The 23,591-nt window shown below is 43.8% G+C and overlaps 1 protein-coding gene across 2 annotated transcripts in view; it reads right to left on the bottom strand.

Annotated features, from left to right (window-relative positions):
• Positions 1 to 23,591, bottom strand: part of SYN3 (synapsin III) — a 206,236-nt gene that overhangs the window by 169,426 nt on the left and 13,219 nt on the right. For both annotated transcript variants that reach the window (XM_027715078.2, XM_027715080.2), the window contains exon 3: positions 9,688 to 10,187. In XM_027715078.2, coding sequence (XP_027570879.1) covers positions 9,688 to 10,004 — 317 coding nt within the window. In that variant the 5' untranslated portion in view covers positions 10,005 to 10,187. The remainder of the gene's footprint in view (positions 1 to 9,687; positions 10,188 to 23,591) is intronic.

Below are 23,591 nucleotides of genomic sequence, written 5' to 3'. Positions count from 1 at the left end.
CTTTTTCTGATGAAGAAGCTGCATGCTCTGGAGAAGAACATATTTTCTGGGTGCAAAGACATCAGACAAACAAAAGTTCTGCTTTCTGCCTCAGCTCTGGCATGATTACAGGGACATAAGAATCCCAATACTTCTTATACAATAATCTGGAAATAATAGAAGCTTAATTTCCAGAGACATTCTTTAAACCAGCCCCAGTCTGCCTCAATGATCATGACTGCAGGAAGTATATGCACAATATTCTGTTATATATGGAGTGTATCCCTAACAGCAGCAAGGAAAAAATTGATGTTCTATTCACCTCCAGTTACCTCCATAAGGCTAATTCACAGAAAGTCCATGTATAACATTCATGCCCTTAGGTGTTTGGAAAGCATCTGTTTGAGCAAGGGATGCTAGCACTGAACCAAGTCTGCAAACACACCTGTGAGACACTTGAATTATCCCTCTGGCATCACCAAGAGCTTGCACAGTACCCATGCGAGGGCTGCCTTAATCCATGTGCTCCCCTGCACCTTTGTGCTAATGCTCGTGGACTGCAAACACAGAGAGTCAGTGCTCATGGGGCATGACATCCCCTCTCCTCACATGTCACCAGGCCCAGGGGAGGTAGAGCTGGGCCAGTGGGCTGTGGGTATGGTAGCCAGGGCAAGCCTGCACTGCTGTGCTGCTCTCGTGTCATGGGGACACATGGCACAAGAGAAGCAACTTCCACGCATGGAGTAGGGGCTACCAGGATCATCAACAAAAGACCCCAACTGACAAGCTACTTCTATTAGGAGAGCACAGATTCTCTTGTCTTTCTTCTCTGTATGATAAATAACTGGTTTCATCAGCCCTGTCCTCTTTCTTCTTTAAAACAAAAGTTGGTGTAATGAGTACTCAACCCGTCAGCCAATATACATGCTCAGCACAGAAATCATGGAATCATAGAATGGTTTGCATTGGAAGGGACCTTAAAGATCATCCAGTTCCAACCCCACTGCCATGGGCAGGGACACCTTCCGCTAGACCAGCTTGCTGGTCCGGAAGAAGCTATTTGTGAAGAGCTTGTGTTGTCTCTTCTGGAGACAACTTTCTTCTTTCTTTTGTCTACTTTTCTCTCTTGGTGCAAAGGAATAAATCCAAGCTGCTTCAGAGGAATTCTTCGGTGTTTTCCTCTGGATTTCTGTGAAGGAGGCATCAGAGGTACAGCAGGGGGCTGCACAACTTCTGTCAGGCTGGAAAATGATCTGCACAGGGGAGGAATAGGAAAAGATGCTCAGTTATCAAGCCCAAGGAGCTCTTCCCTGGGTACAGGTGACACTAGCCTGCAGCCCCTGGAAGAAAAGGTGCAGAACAGTGGCCTGAGCATGGAGAAGGCATTAGCCGGGACAGGTAAGGGATTTGAAATGATTGGGATGGTCTGAAGGAGTGCCATGATTCAAAGTTTAAAACTGTTCCTGCAGGTCCATTATCTAGGTGAAGCAGAAGTTATGACACATTATGCAGTTTTGCAGACAGGCTAGTATTTCACATTAAATTCATGGGACTTCTTCAGGCTATCCTGCAAAATGGCTCCTGTATGGAGCAATTTTCTAGGATAGGAAGAAATCAAAGAAATTCAGCTCAGATCTTCCTGTGAGAGACCTCAGTGGAGCTGATTTAGCAAATATTGTAATGCTGGTAGAATGTCTTGGAAACCAGGAAGCCATCCTTCAGATGAACAAATATGCCTGAGCCCAAATGCCCTGTGATATGAGTGAACCCAGGTACTTTTTTGGGTATCACTGTTCAAGAGAGGCCTTGAGCTACAAACCTGGGAGCTGGCTTTTACCCTCAACCCAAAAATGGGCTCAGTATCACTGACAGCATGCCAAAGAAAGACACTAGGATATTGTAATGGCAAATTCCTCCAAATCCTCTGGCTGAGCTTGTGTCTCTGGATCAAGACATAACAAGCAAAGAAAGCCAAGCCACACTTTGGATGGAGATGGCTTCCTATCTGGAACAGGAAGAAGAGCAGGTCCTATGGGACCCTTGGGGCAGGTGGGCAAGGGACCGAGTGTAAAAAAGAAGGAGACAAATGATGAAGAAGAGACTTGGGTAAACAAACTAAAAAACATCCATGGGTAAATTCTGGAACTATCTGAATTATTTCCTTGGTATCACATTACACATATTTCTCTCAAGCCCCTTGGGAAAATAAGACATGCAATTTCTTTCTGGATCATCCTGGAAAAGGCAAGGCTGAAGCCCCCCCTGGATTGGGTGTGGGGGCACCTCAGGAAGGGTGGGGAGGGGGTTAGGCACCGTATGAAATCCCTGTGTCAAAGCGCCTGGGGGCCCAAGTGATGCACAAGGCACTCACTGTATGTCCGCATTGTCTCCTTCATAAAAGGGGCTGGGACTGGGAAAAAGGAGACAGTTTCCAGGATACTGGCCAGCAGCTGCTGGAATGCCCCGACCCCCCCAGCCCCCACACACTGGGGGGAGGAGAAATGCATTTGTGCCCTTTTTATTTCAGGGGTAAAAACAAGGGAGGTTTTCCTTTGAGGAGCCAGTTCTCAACTCCTTCACCGCTTTTCCCCACTTTAACAATTCTCAGCTGTACATGATAAGGAATTTTGAGATTGACAAGTCCTGACTGCCCAGGGTATAGGAATGAGAAAAATCACTACAAATGCTAAGGTCTATAAGCTGCTGGAGCTTTTGTCCACATCTGCTCTGGCCCAGAGTCCTTTATGCACTGTTCACCTGTGGGATGGAATGGTTGGCAGTTTATATTTAATTTGTAGTACTGCCTTGGGCCAGGGCTGGAGAGTGTCAGAATATTAAAGATGGATAAGTGTGATGGATGTGTGCTTTGACACCTCAGAAAACAAGGTTGGAATTAAAGGTTAAATGGACCACAGGCTAGTGCAGAAAGATAAAAAGGGTATTCACACTGTACATACAGACAGTGAGGGACCAAGAGGTAAATTTCAGGTTTGGGTTGGGTCAAAAGGTAACCCTAAATACACTGATACTTTTCCAGGAGCTCCATAAAAGTTTCCGCTCCATCCCCAGGACACAATACTGCTGTGATCAGCTCTGTGCCTCCTCAGGGCAAGGTCACCTTGCTCTCGGTGTTGTCATCACTTGGCTTACTGTAGCCACCAAATGGAGAGCCAGTTCTGCAGCACCGCAGGTATGTCCTCTGTGTCCAAGGTCAGGCCGTGGGAACAGACTTCTTTTGTTGCCTTCTGGGAAGAACCATAAAACCCAGCCCACTCTGGTTACTGTAAAACCATCTCTAAGGCATTATTATTATGGGATCACACCAAGGGAAGAAATGACTCTCCAAAGGGGTTTGTATTGGGCTCTGATGGTGGTATGGGTTAGGTTTTTTTTTGGATAAAGGAAGTCCTCGTGATGAGGTCCTTGATGGTCCCACCCTACAGGGCTGGGAGGATTTTCTTGGCTTGAACACACACAGAAAGGGAAGCTCTGGGGCAGGAAGGGAGAAGGGTTTTAAAAGTCTTTTGTGAGTCTTCTCTTTCTCTGAGGGAACTGAAGGCCTGTTTTCGAGGAGACCTGGGTTGGCAAGCCACCAGCACTTTAACGATCGCAGACACAACCATTCAGGCCACTCTTTCTATTCAAGGAATTATGGAGTCCCACACAATACTGACCTCCCAGCATCTTCCTGTGCCACCTCCTGCTCGTCAAAAAGGGGTAATCAAAGCCATCCCCCCTCATCCAAGAGAAGAAGCACTAGTTAGTGCAGCACTATTGCTTTTGGGCACAGCTTTTTGGGCTTCTATGAGCTGTCAGAATAGGAAAGACACTTTGTTGTAGGTCTGGTCCCCCACCCAGGCTATACTGTGGTCACATTCCTTCTGGCCACAAAGAGCTGGGGCCAGGGGAGCAGGGCAGGGGGTTAGGCAGTGGAGGTGGGGTACTGCTTTAAGTACAAAATGAGGCAGCAATTTTATTTTGTGTATTATCAAAATAATGCATTTCTGGAATATTTCCATGTTGCTAAATTTACATGGTATGGCCTGGAGCCGTTTTCAAGGGGTATCATTTTTGTTGAGGATTTGGCAATATTTTTTTCCAGCCCACTTCTGTTCTCCCTGAACTTGAGGAGCAGGAGAACTGGTCTAACTTGAACCAACGCTGGGGCAGGACTGCGGACTTTCAGCCAGAAGAACTCTGTCTCACAAATCTTGAGAAATCTATCTGAGGGTTGGTTTGGTTTTTTAAAAAAACTAGGTAGGACATTCTGAGGTTAAATTCTATGCATTTATAGGAACTCTGGTAAAGCAATTAAGGTCCGAGATTTGACTTGCATTAGCATAGTTATAACCTGGTGGGGAATGTTTTCCATACTCCTTGTGTCTATTTTTGTAATGATACTAATCCTTTACATTTCTGTATCACTTTTCATTACGGGGGCTAGATCCCAAGCTGCTTTACATATGCAGGACAAAAATACAGACAGACAGGACGGTGATATACCTAAAACAGACTGGAAAGCGATGTGATAAATGCAATGTCTTGAATACTTTTGACAGTCTTGCCTCCTTTTCACCCCTGTGCCTGTATACTAGGGACTACAGAAACTCTTCAGGCTGCTTTCAAGTGTGCACATGTGCACAAACACACGTACACCCGTTTACCACAAACTTACCTCCTCTTTCCCCTTTCCCTTTCTCAAGAAGCAGAATTTGACAATAATTATAGGAACAGAAATCTTCAGTACTGGGTATATGTGGCTAAATGATGAACATAAAAGGGTTTTTCATCCAGATTTGTGAAAACGTGAATTTTTATCCCTAGGTTTTTTTAAATTATAGCTGCATTGCTGCACAGAACTTGTGAAATCTTAAAAGGTCACCACTGTGTAAAAAAAGCTAATTCATAATAACTTATTGCCCGTTACCACTATGTTAAAAGATCTGGGACTTCTTAGCAGGAAACATAGACAAAATTTGCAATTTAACCAGCAAATTCCTAAGTTCAATTGAAGTCCAAAACTTCCCATTATATTTAAATGAGTTGGGTACAGAAATACTTCTCTTAGTGGGAGCCTTAACATATCACCTTCAGCCTACTGAAAACATGAAATGACTCATGACACTTGTTGAATATTTTTGAAAAGGAATTCCTTGAAAAAAGAAATTATGATTTAAGAACTCCCATGTTACTAAAAATCAGTATTAGAGTGTTATTATTTGACCAATCTTATTTTTAGGCAAATGACGTGCTTAAAGCTCAGTATTGTCCTGTATTATCAGAAGTAAAAATTGATTTTATTTAAAAAAAAGTTGATAATTTCCTCTGAACAGTATAAAACAGTAATCCTGTCAAATCAGTCCATAATTAGACCTGAATAATGACATTACTGTTATACAAAGAACCATTTCAGATGTATTAAGAGGATTCCATTCAGTATTAACCACAGTTTTTCTCTTTCTTCATCTTAAAATTTTTGGAGACAGGATGTTCAGGCAGATTTGGCTGTCAAGTAAATGGGAGAAAAAACAATGCAATTTTGTGACTCCTAACATGTCCTCTGTGACTTATTTTTTTGGTGAAATATGCATGTCACAATCCTCTCACGTAGAACTGCTGTACATAGGGTTACATGTGTTTTGTGCAAGACAGCACGAAGCTCTGTTAGCTCTTGGAATGGACTGAAATATGGACAAAACACACCAATGACTTTGAAAAGCGGCATGAGCTACTTCACAAATGTACCTAAGATATCTAAAAAAACACGACAAGAACAACTTTGTTATGCTGACTAGTCCAGGAAGCAATGCTTTTAGCATTTGTGCTTAATAGGAGCCTTAGCTGTGCTTGATCACTTCCCCAATAAGCTGTTTAAACATGAGGCATTAGGCTAGAAAGCTGAGCACTTTCACAGAGGATGGGGGTTAACAATTCTCAGCACTAAATCCTGTTTGATCTGCTGAGAAATTCAATCCAGCAAGAGCACAATTTTACTTAATAGCACGTTGGGAGGGGAGGTTGCCAGACGTGGGATGTTTTCCTCCTGGCTGAGATTGGGCTGCCAGAGCTGGCCTGTATGCCACTGCATGGAGTTCTGCTGTCCCCCTTCCTCATGGTCCTGCTCCCTTTTGCAGTGTGTTTAATACAGGCACATTTATTCATGTGTGAGCTTCTTATTTTCTGGCAGCTGTTGTAGATGAGTAGGTGAGTTGTGGATGCATTTTTGGAAGTCTCCCAAGGCACAGATACTCCCAGCCCACAAGAAGGAGCCTCATTCTCCAGGTGGAGGTTCCCAGCTGAGAAATGTACCATTAATGACTGAAGAGAAGCCAAGCTTTTCCCTAGTGTGTTGATGCACAGGTACATTCACTGATGTGCATGCTTCTGAGGGCTGCCTGTCAAAGCCAAGAGCACAAGGTAGCTATAGTGACAGTATTTTCCTCTTGTGCACATCTTCCACATGGTGATTCACTGCGTGCTTCCTTGCAGTGTGCTAGAGCTGTATCTTGGAGAAGAATGGAAAATTTGTCAAAATGTTGCCACTTTAGCAGAAAGCTTGGTGAGTTCCCTTGCTTTTAATAGAATGTACCTTTCTTTTACTGCTGCTAATGCAGAAAGCAGCTGATCATATTCTATGGGACTCACATTATTTTTATAGTACTTTGTCTTTGGAATAAACCAGAGACATATTGCATGTCAAGAACCGCAAGGGTTTTACGGCGGAAGACAAACCATGGATTACCATGGGTGCTGTTTCCTTCCTCCAGGCCTCTGAGAGAAGTTGATTGCTATACTGTACCATCAGAGACACAGTAGCTCCCTGAAAATAGAAAGGATTGTCCTTTATCACTTTAAAGTGCATTCAACATGCACTTGCCTATTTGAGTTGTTAGAGCATTTTGTCATGCACTTGTGCAGCACCTCATCCTAATCCACAACTGCAGCTCTTTGCTGTAATACAAAGTGATGATAAATTAATGTCTGGCTTGGCAATACTGCTACAGTCTCCAATTCTGAGAAAGTGCTTTCATTTGGAGAAGAGAAATCAAATGGCAGATTCCACTGTCTCTCACCCTTCCTGTCCGTGAACAAGCTAGTCCTTGTTGTAAACCCTGTGTAACTTGCTCTGGGGGAGGAGGCACTATAGAAACACCCCCACCCTTAAAATAAAGGCAGTTATTTCTTGAGGATTTTTTCTAGTAAACTGTTTCAAAGGGAGAAGGAATGGGTTTCTTGAAAACCAAATGCAAAAGTTTCACAGGTAGCAAGAACCAGAGCAGGCAGAAGTGAAATGCATTGCAAACATGATGCTTCTTCTAAACACAAAATCACCAACACAGAACCAAAAAAACACTGTTATTCAGCTTCCAAAGTCTGGGACTGTCTCTGTACATGATAAAGAGTAGACAGACAGAATCCCTAGATAACCAGCTTCATCAGCTGTGCTCTCACAAGGCAAACTCTGCTTTCTCAGGCTGCTCAGCCTGAACTCACATAACACCCTGGCTGAGACCAAGAAGATGACTTGCATTGCTCAGAAGTACCTTACCAAAAATAAACATCCACGGAGCCATGGAGCCACTTCACTTCAGTGCTGCTCTCAAGGGCTTGCTGAGTTTCCTGGAGACACAAAAATCAACTGCCAAGTAGCACTCCTGGCCCACTGGAGTGGTTGCATTGGTACGCTCTCTTAGAAAGGACCGCGTGCTGCTGCCTTTAGGCTGGGAAAGTTTCCAAGCATGTATTTCTGCTCATGCTACAAAGAGCCATGGCAGGCAAGGGTTAGCAATGTTCTTTCCTTGGTTTCCACATCATACACATATCAGGGCATAGTAATGAATTCATACACTAATTTTATGCAGTGCCCTCACAGGCTTAGTAAAGAGAATAAAGGCAGGGAGCCTTGGCAAGCAGATTTGACACCTGCAGACTTGTAGATATGGGCACAGAGCAAGGATAAATGAAAGGGGTATCATGTCTAGAAACTGCTAAGTTATAGACAGCAGAGGGACAGCCAAGACAGCAGGATGCGTGGAGTACTTACATGAGGGGAGGAGTGAAGACAGTGTGGGTAGCCATAGGTTCTCTTTATATATCCCAGCTGCTGTTTCCTTGGCAAGCTCAGCTCACAGACCACGAAGTCTGTATGACAGAACAGCAGCTGGGAGATATAAAGGCAGAGATTTGAATGTAGTGTGTATTTTAAAACATGAAAACACTGCAGCAGAGTCCAACCCCTCCTTGTCCTTTCCTCTGACTACCTTCAGCACCATTAATTTCAAGTTAAAACTAGATTGGCCTTTGAGCTTGGGCTTTCCTCTCTGATTACGGTGTTTGGACTACACGGTGCCAGCTAAGCCCCAGATGCTAGAGTTGTGCATCAAAGGCACTCTCATTCCCAGATGGAGGATGCTATGTTAAGGGACTGCCACCTGGCAGCGTCCTCAAGGAACTGCAAAAACACTTCACAGAGGCTGAGGTTAGTGAGACTTGTGGGTTCACCCAGGAAAGAGAGATCAGATCTGGTTGAGCCAGATTGGTGCTGGCGAGTGAACTGTCTGGCGTTAAGGGGCTGTTACCGTGACAAACACGAGGTCAGTGGAACATATGATATGACAATCACCTTATCAGGGATTTTCCCACTCAGTTAAAAAGTTGTTCTTCCTTTGAGAAAAATCCCACTGTTTTCCCTCTCTTACTTCAAGTTGGCTGAAGACAGCTGACCTAGTTGTACTTAGTCATGGTCCCTTTTTCAGTAAGAGTAAAGCTCTTGACTTGTGAAGATACACCCAGGGAGGCAGGTGTCACCTTGTCTCCACTCTTCTGGTTAAGTAGAGAAGACCAAAGGTGAAAACTGTACTGAAGAGTGGTGTGGGATGAAAAGAACAATAAAATAAACCTCCCTTGGCCAAGACCTTGTAACCCAACTTCTTTAATTTTGAAGTCTTCAATGTTGCCTCCTTACCTGTGCTACTCTTACCTTTTTTCTGTATTGTGACAAGCTGGCAGATGAAACAAAAGCAAGCAGTAAGTAATTTCTCTAAGATTTCAGACTTCAGTTGTCCTACCCTTTGGAGATGGTCCTTTGCTAGCCAATATCATAGGAAACAAACTTCTATGCTTTTGTTTGAAAAGAGACCTGCATAAACAAGACATATTTGAGGCCTAGCTGAGCTTGAGAGTCTTTTGCCAATAGTTATTGCTATGCTTAGTGGGTGAAGGAATCTTGACCAGGCAGCAGTAAGCTTGCTTATCTTTTCATAATTTATGTACAAATTTTTAGACAGAGGAAAGCTCAAGAGAGATTGAGAGCTGGAGAGTGGGTCCCTTTTAGTGTTCAGAGCCAGTACAAACAGTGGGTTAAGGTCCTGAACCACAACACTAACACACCTCTTAGGACCATTGCTAGATGTGACAGCTTGGCTAAGCCTGCTGGGTAGAGAATGCCCTATGTGCACTCATATATTGAGGCTACGAGGAAGCTGATCAATGAATACCAAATGAACATTTCTTTCAAGAAAGATATGAAAAAAGCCTACTCTGCCATTTACGCAAGTCATCTGACAGGAACCAACCTGGGGCCAGAGCTGGTGACCTAGACGTGAAGGCAACGGTGTACCCCACTGCAGATTATCTGTGATTCCCAGATCCCTCTATTCCCCAAACATTAGGAAACTGAATTCAGTAGGAGGACTGCTGATGCCTTACCAGTCCGTGTGTGCATCATCAATCACCAGGAGGATCTTGGGTTTCTGGGCCACAGGTGGTGTGGGGCTGACCGAGTGATCGATCAGTCCTGCAGCCGCTTGTGTGGTTTGCTTCATGGCACTGGAGATGGAGCTGAAGATGCTGGTGCCAGTGGAGGAGGAGTGTGAGGGTTGAGGTGGCTGTGGATGCTTTCTCTCCGTGGCAGGAGAAACTGGGGAGCTCATGGAGCTGTCAGGGCGCTGCAAGTCCATCATGTAGCCATTGGGCAAATTTGCCACAAAGCTACTGTCTGAGAGACGCCGCCGGAGGAAATTCATTGTTGCAGCGTTGTATGGAAACTTTTTCAGCAAGAGCAAGGCTGAACAATGGTGTCACCAGTCCTGGGGGATGTCTTTGTGTCTGTGTGGGTACCTCCTTACAGTCCAGGTAGACAGGCTTTCTCCGTTGAAATCCTGATGGAGAAATATACCTTATGTTTTCAGTTGTATTTTCTTTCTTTCCTATGGGAAGAGAATCAAAGACATATATGTGAGATACATACTGTGAGACTGAGATAAGAAAAACCCTGTTGGCTTCTTAGATGGGTACCTTAATCAACAAGAGAAGAAAGGACTACTGGTTGCTATGCAGTATGCTACACTGGTACAGTCAAACAGGTAGGACAAAATATGTTTCACAACTCTCATCCCCCAGCATTTTCTGGTCAGTACTACCAGCTTGCACTACCTTAGGGGCTAACAATTCTATAGCTATTCAGTGTGGAGAGAGAAAAAATTATTCTGATCATAAACGTTAATTTTAAAAAGAGAGACATTAATTTCTGGTATTTTGTGTGTTAAAAACAACACATGCTTGTTATAGAATAATCAGCAAATGATGCAAATGAATGAAGTTGTATTATCTTTGGCAGGTTTGTAAGCAGGGCTCTGAACTTAAGGAATCCTAAATTCATATAGCGTGTAAACAATAAATAGTAGAAAAACCCCTATACACCTTTTGGTCAAGTGCAGTGGCAGCTTCAAACTACTCGTTTCGGTCCCTTCTGCTCTCTGCACTTAAAATTTGACTCTGAGCCATGTGCATGCTGGTGGTTGGTTGCTAGATACTAGCAGGCTATCTGATTTTGCAAGTTCACTTGTAGGATTTTTGCAGGTACTCAAAACTAGAAGTTTGGCTGTCTAATCTTCACATATTTTTTTTCCCTCTCTTGTCTTTTTTTAGGAAGAAAGATCTCTCATTCCACTCATCACTTCAAGTGAGAAAATGAACATTGTGAAATGTAAGTATTTGACTCTTCTCCCTTGACCACAGTATGATGTCTTTGTTTTTACTCCGAATACTAAGTATTTCAGCAGTTAAATAATCTCATAGTTTGAAGAATTTTTCACCTTTAGGCACATCCCAGAAAACAGATTTCCACAGTAATTTCCCAAGAAATTTTTATCTGCTGAGACAGCTTTTGAGTCTTGTTTGATGAGATTTAGGGGAAAAACAAAATAAAATTATTGCTGGTAAAAAAGATATGTTTTTCAAGACATACATATCTGCAGTAAAGAAAATAAGAGTTCTCCCACACATTAAGTGAAATGAGTCACATGCGCTCTTCATATCATTGTTTAAATCATTCCCTAACTACGTCAAGTCTTTTTGAATGACCTCCTACAAATACTGGAGCTCCTTGCCTTCACGCAGTTTGGTCTCCCTTACTGTTCATGCTCTTGTCCCAAACTCTCTTTGCCTTCTCATGGCAGAAAACTGTCTTTTCCAGCTGGCCCAAGAGAGCTCAATGTCTGTGAATCTCCATCCTGGAGCTGTGGGTAAGAGCTCATGGAGCAACCAAATAGCTGTCTTATAATAAGCTCTCATTTATTGTCATGTATAGGGATTTACAAAGCTTTACAGATGGAGGATTCGAACCTACCCATGTCTGTCCCCCTCATAGCCCCCAAATCTTTAGGGAAGCTCAGATGAGCCTACATGCAAATAATCAAGCTGCAAAGAGCCCCTTGGCACATGTGCCCCAAATCTCGTCATCCGTCACCACCCCTACCCCATGGGCATAGGATTCATCTGGAGCAGAGGGCTCCCTGCTGAAGCTGCTGACATTGGCTTATTAGAGCAATTTTTCTTTTGATTTCTCAACCCTGGCAGTGCAAGTCCTCTGACTTTGCTGGAGCCTGGAGGTAGTCTTTTCCCAGGGCATAGCTCAGGAAATCTTTAATGACTTCCTGCCACATTTACAGTCGATAACGTATCTTGAGGCATTGTGCTGACTTCCCGCCTGGTCCTGGCACGCCCGGTGACTGCACAACATCAGTGAACACACACACCAGTGAGCACTTTGGTAGCACTGACTTGTTTTTGCAGCACTCGTTCCAAAAAGAAGGTAACAGATAGTATCCATGAGTTATGAGCTACCTGCTCACCTCATATATACACCCACACAGCACTTGGCCTACTCCTGTCCTACCGCAGTAACTGCAAGTGCCAGCACAGAGCCGTCCGCTGTTTCCTGTCCAGGATGATCCTAGTGGTAGAGCCTACAGGGGTTTTGGGGGATTTATACACTACAGACTGGGTAAAAATATGCTGTGCTGTTCTTTGCTCAGGAAACTGTGTGTTCTACCTTGCTTGACACAAATAAGCAAAATCCCCTCACTTGAATGACAGTCCACTTAAGAGTAGGTCCAGTCTGGGTTAAGAGGAACATCGCAGGGATCTGTTTACTGTCAGAAGGGATCCAAATGAGTATCCCATTACTGTGTACAGCAATTACGTATGCTCTCTTCTAGGACTTTGGTGTTAACTGGCCAGAAGTGGGATATAAGTTCAATACTGGTCTTGGGAGAAGCATCTTTACACAAGATGCCTGCCCCTTGCACGCTTTGCACTGCATTGCAGAGCTGCTGGTTCCTGCTGTGGCAGCTCTCAGCCACGGGAGGGAACCTAGCCCCAGCCATACAGGCTGGACTGGGCTCTTTTCACAAGCCTTGGGACAGGGTCCATCAGGACTTGCACGCTTGTGAAGGTGCGTATCCCACACTGCCAAGTGCTTGCATGGCTGCTTTCTCCTCTGTGAGACTTGCGCTCTCCAAATGAACAGGGGTATCTTGCAAAGCATCAGCCAGTAAAGCTAAGGGCAAGTATCTCTGCTCTGCCCTGCACTGAGGGAAGAAGGGCACGGAGGCATGTGGCATAGGGTGTACCAAGGCTGGGTAGGGTCAGAGTACTCCGTGATGTGCCTGGAAGACACACAGGTTTCCTCTGCAACCAGGCTTCCCAAATTGTGACTAGTGCTCACACTAAACAATATATCATACTTATTGCAAGGCTATGATCACTCTCTTCTTGGACCCTTTCAAACAGCAATATTTACAGTGACCCATCATTTTTTTCCAATAGGGATTTAGTAGTGGAAGATGTTGCCCGAGAGACACTGGGAGCTGGCAAAATTCTCTTGTCTAGAGAATTTGGGACATTGCACTTAGTCTGGCCTTTCCCTCTGCCGGCTGGCACTGTCTCCACTAGCTGCTAAGACTGGGCTGCATGCTGTTGGCTTGGGAAGGAAGGAGAGAAAACCTAAGCAACTGATGTCATGAGGAAATCTCCCTCTGGCAAAGTATGCAGAGGCTAAATTCAAACAGCATGACAGTGCTGCAGCAGAGAGTAACGCCTGGCTCCACTCCGGGGTTCCTGTCAGGATCTTCAGCTTTAGGTATCTTAGAGTGATGGCACAGGCTGTCCTCCTCTCATTACATACATTTTTCTAATGATCTGAGTAATGTAATTAAAAGAGATTTTATTTTTTTTAAATGAGGTTATTGGTGGCTTTGCTGTATTGATTTGTCAATTGCTATTAGTACTGCCACGGAGGAGATCTTTTCTGCAATGGGAGCAGTGTAACCTCCCAGCAGTTTACGCTGCTCTGATTACTGGAAAACCTCACGGCCTGCTTCTGCATCCTGCACACTTGCTGTTATTTAACTTTCAGCAGTAGGCATTTTCATACAGGCACAGGCTGAGTGGGTTAGGACCTAGTTTTCCTACTGCTTGAAACTCCCTTTGGACTTCCTGAAGGCTCAGCACGTCAGGCCAAATCTGGCTCTGTGCAGCTCTCATGCAGCACTGCATCCACCTAGTGCACATAGAGAACCTACCCTAGCAAGTGAGTGGGGCTGTAACTTCAACAAAGCCAGGAGCCTGCATCTCCATCAGAAACAAGACAGATCTGCTAAGTTGTATTTTATCACTCCAGAGCCACAGGTAGGAGAGGTGCTGGCTCTACACCATCAAGTTGTACCTTGCTTGTGTACACCAGTGTCTTCCTATCCATCACCTACGTAATGGCTGTGCCAGGCACAAACTTACCCACAGGAAGGTAGCCCCCTGCACAGCTGAAATACAGACCATGGCCTGATTCCAGGCAAGGCAACAGTTCTTGGGGAGTTCCTCTAGTTGCAATACAAGCAGCTGCTTCTCACCCTGCAGGAGTAATCTGCTGCTGTGTGAAACAGATGCTCCTGAAAGCTAGCTGGGAAAACAGGGCATCTGGGCTGTGAAGCTGCAGGATGGGGATCTGGGCTATACTTCAGAATTGGGAAATAATAAACGAGGCATAGCACAATGAGTGAGTCCCAAGGAAAGGGAGCAGGCAAGAAAGAGAGTGAGAGGAGGAGAGGAGGAGAAGGCATAAGCAGAAAGGGAGGAATTAAGCAGGAATCAGCTTAACCAGGAGACAGTGCAGGAACACAGAAATCCTAAAAATGTGAGCACCACCAGGAATCAAAAGGAAACAATGTCAGCAACTAAATGAAGCAAGAGTAAGGTCAATTAGAGTTGACCTTGAAAACAACAGCAAAGAGGCTGGCACCATCAGCCACTTCCACTCAGTTAAACTTCCTGGCTGATATTTTTGGAAGAGCAAGGGAGGATATGCAATCTACTCACTTAGCACATTGACAGCAGCCAGGCACCTACCTGCTTTCTCTCAAGGATATAGTACATGGAGATACAACTTATCTCAGAAAACCTGTTGACATGTGTTGGAAAACAAGAACAAAATGTTCACTTAAACCTCTTGTCGGGTTACTTTCTGATGTGCGGTAGCATCCAGAGGGAATCAAACTCAACTGGCTCATAGCTGATAGCTGTTAACCACGCTTAGATTTCCCCCGAGCTTGTTATCTTATGCTGTTAGGTAATGAACTGACACGACCATACCAGCTGGTGTCTGATTACTGCTCTTGACAGCCTCAACAGAGCAATGCTGGGGGTGGCAAGATGGAAAACCAACATGGGAAGATTATCCTCCCGCCTCACCATAAGGGACTTCACACTTATTTCTGCCCCATGGTGGATGGTAAGGTGAGGGGATGCTCCTCACCTGGCAACAGCCATTGACTGATACCTCTCACATACATTTTGTGAATAGTCTTCAGCATACCTTCAAGTTTTAAGACATTCCCATGGGTCCCTTTCTGCCTTCAGGCATATTGACACAATATGGGGAGTCAACTTCTGTGGAGGGACAGCAGTATTAGGGAGCTCTAAATCCAGCTGGATGGCTTTCCTCTTACAGTTCATTTTTATAAAGTGTATTTTCCACATTTCTAGTATATTTTAAAAAAGGGGAAAGGAAGAGATTATTTATTATTGTCAAGCTTTCAGTGTTTCACTTTGAATGGCTTCAGCATTTCCAAGCTTGCCATAGCTTAGCATTTCTTGGGAAGAACTGAAAGTAGAAGAAAACAAGATATTTACCTCATTTGCCAGAGTTCTGGACTCAAGAGGTTCACGTGTTTAAACATTTCTTGGTATTTTTCAGCATCAGCTGAAATTCCATAAATTGGGAAATTACAACAACATGGGTTAGAAAATAGAAAAGGAAAAGGATGCCCCACCAAATACTATTTTTTAAACCTGAAGCATATACAAAAAGCATAAGAGTCAGAAAGACTGTAAGTCATCCAAAAGAACAGAGGAAAACAGAGTTTCTATGCTGGTATTCAGTTTGCTGGGAGCTTTCCCAAGCATCAGCAACACAATACAGCTCCAGTGTAGACACTGGTTTAAATTTTCCAGACCACGTAAAACTACATGCAAATTCCACCTAAAATCAGAGGGGTTTATGCATCCCAGTGCCACATACACTTCTGAAAGTCGCGTATCTACTGTGACTGACACCAGCAGAGTCATACTGTATCTTTTGAGCTGGTTACCAGAAGTCAGGACCCTGCAGCTGGAGGAGGTGCCAGGGCAGGGGAGCAGAAACAGCATGCCATCAGGACAATGATGCTATCCAGGGCCTGAGTCTCCTGCTATGTGTTAGACGGTTTCTTGCCAGAATCGTAGAATCACAGAATTGCCTGGGTTGGAGAGGACCTTGAAGATCATCTAGTTCCAACTTCCCTGTGCACAGGGACACCTTTCACTAGACCAGATTGCTCAGAGCTCCACCTAGTCTGGCCTTGAACACTTCCAGGGGTGGGACATCACCAGCTTCTCTGAGCAGCCTGTTTCAGTGTGTCACTAACCTCACAGTAAAGAGTTTTTTCCTAATATCCAATCTAAACCTACTGTCTTTTAGTTTTTCTAAACATGTGCTCTTTCAGAATTTCATTTACTTCCTAAATTCTTTATTACCTTTCACAGCAGCAGCGATTTCCTTTGGAACTGTGTTCTTTAAGGATTTTTCCAAGAAGTCAGTGTCTTGTGCGTTCAATTTCTCTATTTAGAGAGATTGTCAGAGATGGCAGGATGTTTCTTTGTCAGAAGCAAATCACTTCACAATGTTCAACATGCTTCATTAGGCCCCTGATTCATATAAAGGTGCAACGATTCCATTGTCTTATTGCCGCATTCCTGTAAACCTATTAAAAAAAATCCTCTCATCTTGCTTGGGTGGCTATTTAACCGGAAGTCTAGGCTTCACAAATCTTATTTGTATTTTCAGTTTGCAAAGCTGTCAGTGCTTTCTATATAGCAGTTTCATGATAGGTGGTTTGCTTTATCTCCTGAAGATAATGGGTGTGCACATACCAAATTGAGTGCAAATGGAACCATTTCCCAAGAGCTACACCCTGCACAGAAAATGAGTCAGTCTGTTTCCTCTGTTGCCTATTATTTTGTCATGACAAGTGAGGAAAAGAAGATGGGGTAAAAAAAAATCTAAAATAACAAAATATCACTGTAAGATGATCAGACTTTCAAGTAGATTGCGAAGGATAATGATTAAAGCCATGAAAAATAGTGAAAAATTTTCTAGTGAAAAATAAATCTGAATATTATGATAATACTCTCTGGCTTTAATATCTCCCAGAACAAATTTTTATGTGCTACTTCTTGGAAACAATATATTATTTCCTCATTTTATTCTCGCTTTGGAAATCCTGTTGACACCTAATAGCTGTGATGTTCTCTCAGTGGTAATATCCCCTTGCCAATGAGCTTATGGAGGCTTTTTGTAGCCTGCCTCTGTTCAGTATCAATGCTTGCTTATCAGCAAAGCCAGACCCAGCTCAACTGGAGCAGGCAGTATGAGGAAAGAAATCCTGTGCTAATCCTTGAATACTATAGAGCCATCTCCATCTGAAAGTCAGTTGAGTTGGCATACTGTCTCCATCTCTTATTTCCCAAGAGTATTGTGGTCATTCCCACCGCAAGCAATAGTGACACTAATGCTTCCATTAAGGCTAATACTTGCACACTTACACTTACTCCTCACCATTATAGTAGAGAAAAGCAGCAGACAGTAGTACAAACCTGAGAATTCGTAGAGATAAATGCTTTGCATATTAAGTAGATGAAGTTGTAAGAAGGAAGGCTCTAAAGCCCCCGTCTCTTTCCTTCCCAAGCTTGGATTTGATGCAGTTCATGTTGTGTGCTATAAGACATACTTCGAGTTTCCTGCAGCAACTGTACAAGTCCTGATTTCATGGTGATAAGAGTGAAACTGGCACCAGACAGGCCATTAATAGAGCAGGGATTTCCTTCAGCTGAGAGATATACTGCTTTGAAGAGTGCTGATCTGAATAAAATCAAGAAGCTGGGCGTATTTAATATGTAGGGCCTGCCAATATGCATTAGGGTTCATCCAGATGAGATGCCTGAGGGACTGACAACTCACAGGATCTCAGAGGAAACTACAGCAGCTTGCCCAGTGCTAATGGAGCTCCTGTCTTGATTATGATCACATACTCTTCTTCATTGCTATGCCATTTTCCTTCTACTGTATTTCACTTCTGCCACAATAGACTGGTTATTCAAAATGCAGGTAAACAAAATATTTCATTACTACAGAGTGAACTAGACATGTTGTGGGAAAAAAGTGCTATGGGCTGTGAAAGGGAAGAAACAATTCACTAAGAAATTATAATATACATAAAATAGATAATTATCAATTAACTGATGACTATAAGAAGGATTTTCTGTTTGGAACGCAAATTGTATGACTTTTGATATGTTTATAAGAAAAAAATCGATTGCATAATTCCAAATAATAAATCTTCAAACACAACTTCATAATTCCTGCAATGCTTCAATGCTTCTAATTCATTTTAAGATGTCACAAAAATTCCATTTCTTTCCTAGATTTTTTATGCTTCTGGAGGCTAGAAAGTTTTCCTTCAAACATCTGAAGTCTTCAAACATCTGAAGTTTTGCTGCCATTTGCACCCGCTTCTGGTCTCCCTCTTGCATAATTTTCTGCCTGTTTGCCTATCCATTCTTTGTACTGAAGCTGGATGGTGTACAAGCTCTCCATAACTGGCTTCAGACACCAGAAACTATGTTTAGGCAAAAAGTACCAGAAAATATGAGTGTGGAAACCAGATTAGGCTCTGGACCCAGACAAAGTCCTGAGAGATCAGGCTAATGGGCTGGGCCCAGGGATGGAAATAAAGCACAATATGATTTTAACAAAGTCTTCTGTTATCAGCTTGGGGGACGGTCACTCACTGTCAGTGCCTTGGTTTCCTCACTTAAGAAGACAAGCTTTCTTTCGCAGAGTGCAGGGAAATTGCAAGGCTCTGCTCACACACCTCTATGCTGCCCAGCATGAGCAGCTTCAAGAGCTCTGGTTCCCCTGTTGATCAACAGCTGAATTACAAAGCTTTTAAGGGTTACAAAATTGGTCAGCCTTATTTAAGAACCCAACCACCAAATCTTTCAAGGGCTGGCAAATATGTAGCCACCATGACTGGGGGGGAAATAAGGTTTCTTGAAGGAAAAGAATGTGTCGCTTAGAACTGTTTTGCAACAGGGAACATGAAGGACGAATCTGCACAGTTATTGTGGGTTCTCCTTCTCCTATGCTTTCTGAACTTCTTTCACAAGGAAAGAAGGGAAGGAAGGGGAAGAGGGTGTGGTAGGGGGAAACAGTTTTTCCCCTGAAGTTATAAAATGGTAAAACCCCAGGAGGTGGTGACCCTTGAGGTTTTTACCCAATGAGCACTTTTGCAAAATATAAACATATCACAAGCAGAACGGAAGAGAAGGTAGTTGTAGTTGTTGTTGAGGAAGTAGCCATGTTGTAAAGCCACGAGGAGTGAGGGCAGGAGCCCCCTGGGGGGGGGGCTCTACTCCCCCCCCCAGCCCTGGCTGGGGGCTGCAGGGACTTGGAACAGTGTTAGACTGAGCTAAGTGCCTGTAGCTAGAAAGCTGAAGGAGTTTTCTCCACCTTGAGTGGGCTACAGGAGCAGTGGCAGAGACAACAGTGAACAGAGGCTATGGCTGAAAGCCAACAGATAAGAACTGAACTGGAGGAGCAGCAAACAGCATGCAGCCAAGGAAGACACAGAGTTGTCTGAAGAGAAAGAGAGTCAGCAGCAGAGAGAGCAGACCTAAGCTCTACAGACAGAGTTTTTGGGGTAAGAACTGAACCAAAAGATCCCAAACTCCTTGGAGACCCCTCACCTCCTAGAAGGGAGGGATGAAGTGCAGCATGCACTGCAGGAAGGAGCTGAAAAGCTCAGAGAAGAAATGCAGAGAGGGTGAGTTCTGCAAAAGGGGCTTGAATCCCCTGAAGATACAGACTGTCACGAAGACCCCCGTGCTTCGTGGTACGACGTGGTGAAGCAACCGTTGTCTGGGTGAACGCAGCCCATGGAAGGAGACCCTGGCTTGAAGATGAGTGGCCCAGGGGGCTTGGATACCCCCTCCTGTGTACTGGCAGAGATCCAGCTACAGCTGCTGCATGAGAAGAAGAGAGTCTGCTGCCTTAGACACTGCTGCTCTGAAAGTAGAAAAGATCTGTTCCTTCTTCCCTCCTGGACTTTTATTTGGAGGGGAGAAGAGATTTGATCCATTGTAAATACTTTTATGTCATGGTAGAGATAGCTAAGATTGTATATAATGTATTGTAGTATTTACTTTGTACAGTCATTGTAATATATTCCCTTTCCCCCCTTCTGAGTCTTGTGTGGTGTCTGGAAAACCCATCTCACATTGGGTTGAGATGTGGGAGGGGGCTTGGACTAGGGAATTGGATTTTTGGGGTTCTCAAACCATGACAAGGGGAAGAGAGAGCATGTAGCAGCTCTGCAGCTGGACAGCCCAAGCAGGACACTGTGGGAGGAACTCAAGCCACACACATCGACGTGAGCTCCTTCACGGTACCCACACAAATATGGTGTGACTAACCGGTTACAAAGAGTGCGAGCATTGCAGCAGGCAGAACAGAAACAGGAACATCCTACAAACCACACACTGAAGTTATCTGAGAGCCACACTGGGGCCTCCCTTTCTACTTTGTCCTGACTAGCAGGAGAGGTAGATTGTAGCTATTTATGTATAATTATATGATGATACAACTAATGATAAAAGCAGCATTGTGAAGTATTTCTATTCCACTCTGGGCCATCTGCATTTTTCAGAGCTAAGTGGTGCTGTCCCACATGACCGAAGCTTACCGAAAAAGGCCACTTTAACTGTGGATATGTATTTACAGAAAAAAAAAGAGTAGACTGCAAGAGTAGCTGAAGAATCCAAAACAGACTCCTCAGAGCTCTGAGTAACAGCTAGAGTGCTGCCTTGCTTTGCTAGGTTTATTTTCAGATCTTGCCCAGTCTGAGTGCCTGTGCCCCAGGATCATAAAGGCCAGAAGATTTAAAACTTTCTGGCCACCTGATAACAACTGCATTGCTTTGTCATCACTATGCAGGCACAGAACTGGTTAAGAAACCAAACCAAATCAAACCAAAGAACAAACCCCAGAGCACAATTCTTAGCTTCAATATTTCAGAGACCGGCATGGATGACAAGGTGTTAACTACAGCTGGCTGACGGAGTGTGTTTATTCCCTGCAGCTTTGCAGAAAGCTATACACTCACCCTGGCCTCCCCCTGTTCAGATGATGAGCCAAATTCTGCCTGTGCTTACACTTGCACATCTTTTCCACAGGCTGGAGCTGAAGGGCAGAGCTGATGTTCCTGCATGTTGCAGTACAGCAGTCACTTCACTAAAACACACAGAACATTCTTCTTTATTTCAAGACTGTACACAAAACAAAATCGATCTTATGGGTTTTGTGGATAGAAAGAGTGGTTCCTTTCTCTATGTTTTTTTTTCTTACGGACTTTTAACTTTGAACAAGTCACTAACTACATAAATAAAGCATGAAAAAGGTAAATTGGGTCAAGTCCGAGAGAGACTGAGATGTGCAGTGATATAAATGCAGATTGCAGAGATGTTCAATAATATACAAAGTAAGTACAGCAACCACAAAAATTTTAAATTGTCTACCTGAGAACCATATTACTTTTTAATATGGAAGAATATAGAGAGTTTTCAGCTCAACTGAGTACTGCTAATGTCACTGGACTCCTGTTTCAGAGCTGATCACTGAAGAAACTGATATTGATACACAGAAGGTGTTAATTATGTAAGAAAGTAGTGTATGAATGGTCTTTTATAAATAAACTACGTTAGACACAACAGCCTCTGTCCCCTTTCCTATCTACTTCAATTCAAAAGCAGTAACCATACATGATGCAGTGATGGGTTGAGAATATCTGGTATCATCACTGTACTTCATCAAAGTATTGAATCACATTCACATTTTGGTGATAGGCCCTGCAAATCCACATGTATTTTCCTAAGAGGTGCAGGAACAACCCTAGTTAAATCACTTCATATGGGAATCCAAACGTAAAACCAGGGCAAGAGAGGATCGTTTTGTGAGCATGAATATTGTACACAGCATGATAACAAATATATAGAAGTCCTTCACTATTATCAGCTTAATCACTTGCTCTTGTCTCACTTCAGCTCTCCATCATTAGTATCTCATTTCTGAAAGAGGATAATTGCTTTGGATCTCTTCAATTAGTACTGAAGCACTGCAGAGCACTTCTAAAAAATCAAATGGATTTGAAGACTAGGATCATTGAGCTTGGCCTCCCACTAGTGCAGCTTCTGTAGTTTCTTCCAACTCCTCCTGTCATGAGTTTATCATTTCTGCTGGAAAAAACAACTCCAAGGTTAATTTGTAAATACTCACCAGCTGATCCAAACCAGTCTGGATCTAAGCCATAGCCACTGCAGCAAGAGCAAAGCAGCAGCTCCCCAAAAGCCTGAGTGAAGAAAACAGTGATTCCTCCCAACTTCAGCAAGGACTCCATGAGCATATGATACCCTGATCCAAAGACACTTGCTTAAACATCCCAGGAGAGCTCAGATGTTCATCTGTAAACCAGAAGCTCTCTCCTGGGCAGCTAGATCTTGAGCAGCAGCTGCTGACAGTGCATCATCTGCAGAGCTAGTCAGTGTCTGGCAGCAGTCCCTACCTGAGCTGATTTTTCAGTTTGTGCTGCCCTGAAAGTTGAACAAGAAACATTGCCAAGTGATGCAAGGGATGGCATCTGGTTTGTCAGTCTTGGCCCTGCCCTCCCTCTGCCTGTTCATCACTGCCCTTCATGGTAGAGCTCATCCCCTAGGGTTTCTGCCAGCCTTGGCCCACTAAGCTTTCTTTGCTAGCAAGCAGCAGTGTGGTTGCTGATCAAAATGTTGGTCTTGCTGGCATCTCCATGCAATCATAGCAGCTGTTCGATGCTCCTTAATACTAATGAAGGAGCAACAGGAACCTTTTGGCAAGAGAAACTGCTGGAAAACCTAGTTAGAAACTGAGTATTCCCAGCTAGTAAGTATAACAGCTGCTCTGTGTTAGCAAAGGCAAGTGAGTTTTGCCAAGAGGAAATGCAGAACCTGTTGTTAGTTTACATGGACACCCTGGTTGTATTTTGAACTTCAGAAATGCTCTTTAGAGGCTCACAAAGATTTATTGCTGATGATTATTGGATAGGGACCTGAGCAATCTGACCTAGTGGAAGGTGTCCCTTCCTATGGCAGGGTTGGGAAGTGGGGGTGGAAATAGATAATCTTTAAAGTCCTTTCCAACTTAACCCATTCTATGATTCTATTATTATTTCACCTCCCTCATCAGCTGCTAACCCTGACCCTACCATGAAACAGGCATGTGCTATGCTGTCTTTAAAAAATCAGAGTTTTCCTTACCTGCCCATAGCCTTTGATGCTCTATCACTAGGCATAAAAACATGCATTTAGGAGATTAGACAACTAAAGAGTCTATTCATTTTTCACCACCTATTCTGCTCTTGGAAAATATACTGGTCTTGCAGTATTGTATGAAGGTAACCAGCTATTGCTTCTATTCGTCCAGGGTACGGGAGGCTCTGGAGAAAGTTGCAGTTGTAGGTGCCTCACTGAGAATTTAACTCTGTTGGTGTTCTTCGTGTTTTGAAGCCAGAGGACAACTACCTCAAAACTACCTCAGGCTTTTCAGCAGATCCCGACCATCCAACAACCAGATGGAGAGAAGGGCAGACTAACAGAGGAGGAGCTGAAGGTGTAGGTTCTTCTTAACAGAAGCACCAAGATCTTTTCAGCCA

This window comes from Pipra filicauda, unplaced genomic scaffold, assembly GCF_003945595.2.
Source record: "Pipra filicauda isolate LSUMZ 115617 unplaced genomic scaffold, ASM394559v2 scaffold201_size1378038_pilon, whole genome shotgun sequence".
Classification (NCBI taxonomy): Eukaryota; Metazoa; Chordata; class Aves; order Passeriformes; family Pipridae; genus Pipra; species Pipra filicauda.
Note: the sequence above shows the minus strand (reverse complement) of the source record. Positions and strands in the feature narration are given on the sequence as shown.